This window comes from Terrapene carolina, unplaced genomic scaffold (genome assembly GCF_002925995.2).
Source record: "Terrapene carolina triunguis isolate 2854851 unplaced genomic scaffold, T_m_triunguis-2.0 Scaffold402, whole genome shotgun sequence".
NCBI classification, from domain to species: domain Eukaryota; kingdom Metazoa; phylum Chordata; order Testudines; family Emydidae; genus Terrapene; species Terrapene triunguis.
In genome coordinates, this window is record NW_020664753.1 from 1,570,842 (window position 1) to 1,580,598 (window position 9,757).

Below are 9,757 nucleotides of genomic sequence, written 5' to 3' on the forward strand. Positions count from 1 at the left end.
AAGCTCCCTAGAATTGGGGGGCCACACCCCCTGCTCCGCCCTGAGGCCTGCCCTTGCTCGGCCTCTTTCCCTGGAGGCCCCACCCATGCTCCCCCCTTGGTGCCACCCCTGACACCTGCCCCCACTTGGCCTTCTCCCTTCTGAGGCTCCGCCCCCTCCTGCAAGGCGCCTCCCACTCACCACTTGTGTCTCTTCGCTAGAGTCCTGAGCAGATACAAAATTTATATCCACAGAGCTGAGGGCTCTACTGGGAACCACAGCAGCAAAAGCAGCAGCATGTCGGGCTGACAGTCCCAGAAGCCAGCACCTCGTGCCAGCAGCTCCTTGGCCGTGGCTGTACTGCCACCAGCCCTGCTCACCGGGACAGGCACCAGCCTCCCTGGAAACTGTCCCTGGTCATGCTAGTGTGCACAAGCGTCTCGCATGCTCCCAGATAGGAGTCCCTTCCACACAGCGGTCTGCGTCTCCCATCCAGGAGTGTGCGAGCCACTTGCACACAATAGCGTGACCAGGACTGTTGCTGGTGAGCCTAGTGCCCGCCTCAGTGGGCAGGGCTGGAGGTGGTACAGCCACGCTGAAGGGGGTGGTACAGCCACACTGGAGGAGCTGCCAGCATGGGGCGCTGGCTCCTGGGAGCAGCGGCCAAATATGCTGCTTCTTTTGCCGCTGCGGTTCCTGGTAGAGCCTGGCAGCGCTGCAGATATCTGCATCCGCGGATATAAATTTTGTATCTGCACAGGACTCTACTCTTCGCCCCCTCCCCAGAGGCCCTTACCCTGCCCACCGGGGTGGAGAGATGCAGGTGGGGGAGGCCTTGGGGGTAGGGGAGGAGTGGGGACAGGAAGAGGGCCACAGGGCAGAGCATGGTCTGGGCCATGGCTCCAGCACTTTTTCAGCAGCGGCACGTCAAAGGTGGCGGGACAGCCTGTGGAAGTGTGCTGCATCCTGTTTGGTATACCTGCCACCCCTGCAAGCCACACACAGTTCTTCATGTAAGCTCAAAAGCTTGCCTCTCTCACCAACAGAAGAAGTGGGTCTGATAAAAGATATTACCTCACCCCCCCTGGCTGCTGGCAGACTAGAATAGGTTATATACACTGTACGCAGTCTCAATACTCCATTCAGAAAAAGGCTGCTGCTGAGAAACACAAGTGGCTTCTATAGCTGGAAGAGCACCATGTGGAAATGGGAAGGAATGGACTCAGGTTAGTACTAAGGCAGGAAAATGAGATGAGTAGTGAATAATAATTGCTATTGCTCTGCACTTCGTAAAAAACAGAGGGAGTAGAAATGGAGAAGACCCCTGGGCACCAGATTGCACTGTGCAGTATATTATGGTATCTGGTAGTCCAGTCTGGTTTTAAATGGCCTGAGCTATGAGACTCCTACCAGTTCCTGTGGGGGACTGTTCCACTCTGATAGATCTCCCTGTCAGGAAGGTTTTTTCTGAGATCCAGCCTAGATTTCTCTTTTAATTCCACCTCGTTCTACTTCTGTTACCCCTCTGCTTCAAACCCCTCAAAGCGCTTTATACACCTTTAGTGACTGAGCCTCCCAACCCCACAGGAGGGGAGCCAGGGCCATCACTCCCCTTTCACTGAGACGGGACGTGACCTGCTTCTGTAAGAAATAAAATGAGCAGTGGTGCCAACGTAGGGGAGTTAGCTAGTGCCTGGAAGGTCCCTAGCATGTGCAATACCATTAGAGCTGGTAATAGGGATGTGTCTGAATAGTATCAACTCAGGGATAGCCTCCTGAAAAGCAGGTGGTTCTCTCAAGGCAAAGAGAGCTGTGGAGGAGAAGCAACCCTGCTAGGAGGATGGAGCATGGAGAGGAATGTAGTGGGGGCAGGGCATCAAGGGGGCATCCCTGCCCAGGAAGCCAGGCCCAAACAGTTGGACAAATGGGCTGAATTTAAAATGTTCTCTTCATACTCAAAATGGCGTCTCCTCCCGTGTTTGGTGCTTCGGTTTCACGCAGTGTGTGCTTGTGTTTCAGCCCGGTCAAAGAGCTTGGTGATGGGTGAGCAGACCGGGCTGCCCTCCAGGCCGTCGTCCCCTAGCCCGCAGGACCGAGTGCTGAAATCTGGCTGGCTGAAGAAGCAGAGGAGCATCATGAAGAACTGGCAGCAACGGTGGTTTGTGCTGCGTGGAGACCAGCTCTTCTACTATAAAGATGAGGAGGAAACCAAGCCGCAGGTAAGGCCACGCTGTGATACGGTGCATCGGCCCTGGCCCCAGAGCTACGGGTGTGACCAGTCTTCCATTTTGAGACCTCTCTCTGAGCCCTTTCTGGTTACTCCTAGTGCTGTGAAGGCTCAACAGTAAGAGCGCTAGCATAGCTAGGAGGCACTACTGGGGCTTCGTGGGGTGGTGACCCTGGATCCAGAGCTCCCAGGGAATTCTGGGCAATTCCTCACTAACAAAGCAGATCACCATGTTAGCTCCACTCCCTCAGCGATCTGCTGAGTAACTAATGCTCTTCGGGCCTCTGACCAGACCCAAGGCAATTGGCACAACAGGGCATCATTGCAGAGTGTCGCTGCCTGCATGGGGCAGGAGGGGAGACTAGTAAGAAGTGGCTCTGAGGGACAGACAGATTGGAGTTCCAGCTGGAGAGACACCCCCCCCCACACACACACACGAAGAGATGAGGCCAAGAGGAAAGGAACTAAGCCACAGCAATGGGAGGTAGGAGGAAGCACATCCACAGAGGGGGCTGCAGTTGTAAATTGGATGCATGCTGGGGTGGGAGCCAGTGGAGGAGACGGGCACAATGGATCTGATCCATAGGCGCCGACTCCATGTGTGCTCCAGCGCCGGAGCACCCACGGAAAAAAATTGGTGGGTGCTCAGCACCCACCGGCAGCTCCCCGTGGCCCAGCCCCGCCCCCCTGCTCCAGCTCGCCTCCGCCTCCTCCGCGAGCGCGCCACCGCATCCTGCTTCTCCCCCCTCCCTTCCTCCCTCCCAGCGCTTGCACCGCGAAACAGCTGATTTGCGGGGCAGGGAGGAAGGGGAAAGAAGGGGGAATGTGGGGAAGGGGCGGGGATTTGTGGAAGGGATCCAATAGAGGCAGGGACGGGGCGGAGTTAGGACGGGACTTTGGGGATGGGGTTGGAATGGGGGTGGGGCCAGGGGCGGGGATGGGGTGGAGTTAGGGTGGGGTCAGGGGTGGGGAAAAGGGCGGGGGGCGCGGGCACCCACCGGCGGCAGAGAAAGTTGGCGCCTATGATCTGATCTGGAACATAGGAATGGCCAGAGGCAATCAGACCTGAGGCCCTTCTAGTCCAGTAGCCTGTCTCCAGCAGTGCCCAGCACCAGCTGCTTCAGAGGAAGGTGCCAGAAACCCTGCAGTAGTAGTTGTGAGATAATCTGCCCCCCCAAATGGATGTCACTCTGGTCTCTAACAGTTGGTTTAAGCCCTGAAGCATGAGGTTTAATATCTCTTCCAAAATTCTTATGTGTAATGATTATAATGATGGATATTCTGGGTATCCATTTTGCTAAATTCTTGGCCTAAGAACTTCCTGTGTCAGTGATTCTCACAGGCTAATTCCCTGTTGCATGAAAAAGTATTTCCTTTTACTCCTCCAAACTTGGGGCTGTTAGAAATCCGGATCTAAACTGTGCCCCTTAAGCCCCCCTCAGATGTAGAGGCAGTATCACCTTCAGGATGAAGCTCTGGGATGGGATTCCGGAAAGCACAGCAGCACCCTCTGCATGGCTCGCCAGCACCGCAAAGAGTGCTGCAGGTCAGACAAACCTAATCTAGCACCCTTGGGTTTCTTGCCTTGCCCACTAAGGGTATGTCTACACTACGAAATTAGATCGAATTAATAGAAGCCGGTTTTATAGAAATCGGTTGTATACAGCCGATTGTGTGTGTCCCCACATAAAATGCTCTAAGTGCTCTAGTCGGTGGACCGCGTCCACAGTACTGAGGCTAGCGTCGACTTCCGGAGCATTGCACTTATGGGTAGCTATCCCACAGTTCCCGCAGTCTCCACCGCCCATTGGAATTCTGGGTTGAGATCCCAATGCCCGAATGATGCAAAACAGTGTCGCGAGGGGTTCTGGGTACATGTCGTCAGGCCCCTCCCCCTCCGTCAGAGCAACGGCAGACAATAGATTCGCACCTTTTTACCTGGGTTACCTGTGCAGACAACATACCACGGCAAGCATGGAGCCCGCTCAGCTCAGCTCACCGTCACCATATGTCATCTGGGTGCCGGCAGACGTGGGACTGCATTGCTACACAGCAGCAGCAGCTAACTGCCTTTTGGCGGTAGACGGTGCAGCATGACTGGTAGCCTTCATTGGCAATCTGGGTGCCGGCAGCCGTGGGGCTGGCAGCCGTGGGGCTGCATTGCACCAGCCCCTTGCCTTTTGCCTTTTGGCAGTAGATGGTTTATTACGACTGGTAACCGTCCTCATCGTACAGCAGTGGCTGTCGATCATGGGCACCTGGGCAGACATGCTCAGTCCTATGGAACTGTCTTGATGATGATGGTTATCAGTTGTAGTATGCCATTTTCTGCCAAGCGCCCTGTTGGCTCATCGCACGTTAGCAGAGTCTTCCCTGAGCAGCAGATCGTGCAATAGGCCTGAAGGCTAACTGCCAAGCGCCCAGTATTTGCTGCCAAGCACCCAGAAAATGCCGAGGGCTATCAGTCATGCTGCACCGTCGTCTTAAGATGTAAAAAATAGATTTGTTCTGTATTCATTTCCTTCCCCCCTCCCTCCGTGAAATCAACGGCCTGCTAAACCCAGGCTTTTGAGTTCAATCTTTGGGGGGGGCCATTCTGTGTGACAGTTGTTTGTGTTTCTCCCTGATGCACAGCCACCTTTCTTGATTTTAATTCCCTGTACCTGTACGCCATGTCGTCACTCGCCCGCCCCTCCCTCCCTCCCTCCCTCCTTCCCCTGGTCCGTCAGATACTAGTTTCGCGCCTTTTTTCAGACCAGACGCCATAGCTAGCACTGGGATCGTGGAGCCCGCTCAGATCACCGTGGCAATTATGAGCACTATGAACACCACGCGCATTGTCCTGGAGTATATGCAGAGCCAGGACATGCCAAAGCAAAACCAGGACCAGCCGAGGAGGCGATTGCAGCGCGGCCACGAGAGTGATGAGGAAATGGACATGGACATGGACATAGACCTCTCACAAGGCACAGGCCCCAGCAATGTGGAAATCATGGTGTTCCTGGGGCAGGTTGATGCCGTGGAACGCTGATTCTGGGCCCAGGAAACAAGCACAGACTGGTGGGACCACATCGTGCTGCAGGTGTGGGACGATTCCCAGTGGCTGCAAAACTTTCGCATGCGTAAGGGCACTTTCATGGAACTTTGTGACTTGCTTTCCCCTGCCCTGAAGCGCCAGAATACCAGGATGAGAGCAGCCCTCAAAGTTGAGAAGCGAGTGGCGATAGCCCTGTGGAAGCTTGCAATGCCAGACAGCTACCGGTCAGTCGGGAATCAATTTGGAGTGGGCAAATCTACTGTGGGGGCTGCTGTGATCCAAGTTGCCAGGGCAATGAGAGACCTGGTGATATCAAGGATAGTGACTCTGGGAAACGTGCAGGCCATAGTGGATGGCTTTGCTGCAATGGGATTCCCAAACTGTGGTGGGGCGATAGACGGAACCCATATCCCTATCTTGGCACCGGAGCACCAAGCCACCGAGTACATAAACCGCAAGGGGTACTTTTCAATGCTGCTGCAAGCCCTGGTGGATCACAAGGGACGTTTCACCAACATCAACGTGGGATGGCCGGGAAGGGTACATGATGCTCGCGTCTTCAGGCACTCTGTTCTGTTTAGAAAGCTGGAGGAAGGGACTTTCTTCCCGGACCAGAAAATAACTGTTGGGGATGTTGAAATGCCTATCGTGATCCTTGGGGACCCAGCCTACCCCTTAATGCCATGGCTCATGAAGCCGTACACAGGCAGCCTGGACAGGAGTCAGGACCTGTTCAACTACAGGCTGAGCAAGTGCTGAATGGTGGTAGAATGTGCATTTGGACGTTTAAAAGCGCGCTGGCGCAGCTTACTGACTCGCTCAGACCTTAGCGAAAAGAATATCCCCATTGTTATTGCTACTTGCTGTGCGCTCCACAATATCTGTGAGAGTAAGGGGGAGACATTTATGGCGGGGTGGGAGGTTGAGGCAAATCGCCTGGCCGCTGATTACGCGCAGCCAGACACCAGGGCGGTTAGAGGAGCACAGCATGGCGCGGTGCGCATCAGAGAAGCTTTGAAAACGAGTTTTGTGACTGGCCAGGCTACGGTGTGAAACTTCTGTTTGTTTCTCCTCGATGAAATCTCCGCCCCCCCCCCACCCGGTTAACTCTACTTCCCTGTAAACCAACCACCCCACCCTCCCCTACCCTCCCCCCTTCGAGCACCACTTGCAGAGGCAATAAAGTCATTGTTACTTCACATTCATGCATTCTTTATTAATTCATCACACAACTAGGGGGATAATTGCAAAGGTAGCCCGGGATGGGTGGGGGAGGAGGGAAGGAAAAGGACACACTGCAGTTTAAAACTTTAAAACTTTAACACTTATTGCTCGGGAAATCATCTGGGGTGGAGTGACTGGGTGGCCGGAGGCCCCCCACCGTGTTCTTGGGCGTCTGGGTGAGGAGGCAATGGGACTTGGGGAGGAGGGCTGTTGGTTACACAGGGGCTGTAGCGGCGGTCTCTGCTCCTGCTGCCTTTCCTGCAGCTCAACCATACGCTGGAGCATATCAGTTTGATGCTCCAGCAGCCGGAGCATCGACTCTTGCCTTCTGTGTGCAAGCTGATGCCACTTATCATCTTCAGCCCGCGATTCAGCACTCCACCTCTCCTCTCGCTCATATTGGGTTTTTCTATAATCAGTCATTGACTGCCTCCACGCATTCTGCTGTGCTCTGTCAGCATGGGAGGCAGTCTGTAGTTCTGTAAACATTTCATCACGCGTCCTTTGCTTTCGCTTTCGAATCTTCACTAGCCTCTGTGAAGGAGAAAGATTTGCAGCTGGTGGAGGAGAAGGGAGAGGTGGTTAAAAAAGACACATTTTAGAGAACAATGGGTACACTCTTTCACGTTAAATTTTGCTGTTCACATTACACAGCACATGTGCTTTCGTTACAAGGTCGCATTTTTCCTCTTATATTGAGGGCCTGCCGGTTTGGTGTGAGAGATAACTCACGCAGTGCCAGGCCACAGATTTCAGCTTGCAGGCAGCCATGGTAAGACACAGTCTTTTGGCTTTTTTAACCTTCTTAACATGTGGGGATGGTTTCAAACAGTACTGCTCTCATTAACCATACCAAGCACCCGTTGGGTTGGCCATTTAAAATGGGTTTGCAATGTAAAAGGAGGGGCTGCGGTTTCAGGGTTAACATGCAGCACAAACCCAACTAATTCCCCTCCCCCACACACCCAATTCTCTGGGATGATCACTTCACCCCTCCCCCCCACCGCGTGGGTAACAGCGGGGAATATTTCTGTTCAGCAGAGCAGGAAGGGGCACCTCTGAATGTCCCCTTAATAAAATTGCCCCATTTCAACCAGGTGACCATGAATGATATCACTCTCCTGAGGATAACAAAGAGCGATAAGGAATGGATGTTGTCTGCATGCCAGCAAACACCGGGACCATACGCTGCCATGCTTTGTTATGCAATGATTCCAGACTACGTGCTACTGGCCTGGCGTGGTAAAGTGTCCTACCATGGCGGACGGGATAAGGCAGCCCTCCCCAGAAACCTTTTGCAAAGGCTTTGGGAGTACATGAAGGAGAGCTTTCTGGAGATGTCCCTGGAGGATTTCCGCTCCATCCCCATACACGTTAACAGACTTTTCCAGTAGCTGTACTGGCCGCGATTGCCAGGGCAAATTAATCATTAATCATTAAACACGCTTGCTTTTAAACCATGTGTAATATTTACAAAGGTACACTCACCAGAGGTCCCCTGTGTGCTCTCAGGGTCTGGGAGCACGCCTTGGGTGAGTTCGGGGGTTACTGGTTCCAGGTCCAGGGTGATAAACATATCCTGGCTGTTGGGGAAACAGGTTTCTCCACTTCCTTGCTGCTGTGAGCTATTTACATTATCTTCATCCTCATCTTCCTCGTACCCCGAACCCGCTTCCCTGTGTGTTTCTCCAGTGAGGGACTCATAGCACACGGTTGGGGTAGTGGTGGCTGCACCCCCTAGAATGGCATGCAGCTCCGCGTAGAAGCGGCATGTTTGCGGCTCAGCCCCGGACCTTCCGTTTGCTTCTCTGGCTTTGTGGTAGGCTTGCCTTAGCTCCTTAATTTTCATGCGGCACTGCTGTGCGTCCCTGTTATGGCCTCTGTCCTTCATGGCCTTGGAGACCTTTTCTAATATTTTGCCATTTCGTTTACTGCTTCGGAGTTCAGCCAGCACTGATTCATCTCCCCATATGGCGAGCAGATCCCGTACCTCCCGTTCTGTCCATGCTGGAGTTCTTTTGCGATCCTGGGACTCCATCACGGTTACCTGTGGTGATGAGCTCTGTGTGGTCACCTGTGCTCTCCACGCTGAGCAAACAGGAAATGAAATTCAAACGTTCGCGGGGCTTTTCCTGTCTACCTGGCCAGTGCATCTGAGTTGAGAGTGCTGTCCAGAGCGGTCACAATGAAGCACTGTGGGATAGCTCCCGGAGGCCAATAACGTCGAATTCCTTCCACACTAACCCAATTCCGACCCCCTAAGGCCGATTTTATCGCTAATCCCCTCGTCGGAGGTGGAGTAAAGAAACCGGTTTAAAGGGCCCTTTAAGTCGAAAGAAAGGGCTTCGTCGTGTGAACGTGTCCAGGCTTAATTCGATTTAACGCGGCTAAAGTCGACCTAAACTCGTAGTGTAGACCAGGCCTAAGTGTTCCCAGACTTCTCAGTATTGCCTGGATATGGAGCAGCCCTCCTACTGTATCACTAAGGTTTTTAAGTTTCCCAGGTGAAACTTTAGTTTTCTACCCTGCAGCTTTCCTGACGAGGAAGTCCAATTACATGGAATAGTGTGTTCTTATTTATTATGGACTAATCTGAGCTATCTGGTTTCAATAAAAATATGCATTGATCACAGTTCAGAAACCACAGTAAATATCTGTCATCTGAATTATCTTTAATGAAAGGGCTCCCAGCACAAGTTGTAATTGTCAAGGGGTTCTTCCGTTAAACATCTGGATCTGATGGGGCTGTTAAACAGCTGCTGATGTCTCATGAAAGTCTTGATTTAGAGATAATTAACTTAGTATTGTCCATATAGTCTGTATTTTTTCTGCTCTTATTTTTCATTGCTATCAATCCCTAGCCCTTCTCCTGTGCTGACCTCTCTCTCTCTAGATTCTTATTTGGTGCCTAGCCTCATAGTGTCTGAGCATCTTCCAAGATTAAAAAGTGAATACGAAGACAGACATTCTCTCTCTCTTCCCAGAAGTCAGCTGGATTTGTCCACTTCTTGCAGGAACATAGGTCAGAGAAGCGGGGTTTGTGTCGTGCTCTGAAATGGCTAATGTTCATCTCTCTAGGTAGTGTAGGTACTTATCAGGCCCTGGTACTACATAATTGCAATGCATCATACGCAATAATATTTTTATCCTCACTCTGAGGCAGGGGTATTAGCCCCATTATACAGCTGGGGAACTGAGGCCCAGAGAGATTAAGTGACTTGACTAAGGTCACATAGGGAGTCTGTAGCAGATAGGATGACCGGATCAGCACTATAAAATATCGGGATGCA

At 52.6% G+C, this 9,757-nt stretch overlaps 1 protein-coding gene across 1 annotated transcript in view; it reads left to right on the forward strand.

The window, feature by feature from the left end:
- Window positions 1-9,757, forward strand: part of ARHGAP22 (Rho GTPase activating protein 22) — a 246,096-nt gene that overhangs the window by 25,554 nt on the left and 210,785 nt on the right. Inside the window, exon 2 of the mRNA XM_024210355.1 lies at window positions 1,999-2,198. Coding sequence (XP_024066123.1) covers window positions 1,999-2,198 — 200 coding nt within the window. The remainder of the gene's footprint in view (window positions 1-1,998; window positions 2,199-9,757) is intronic.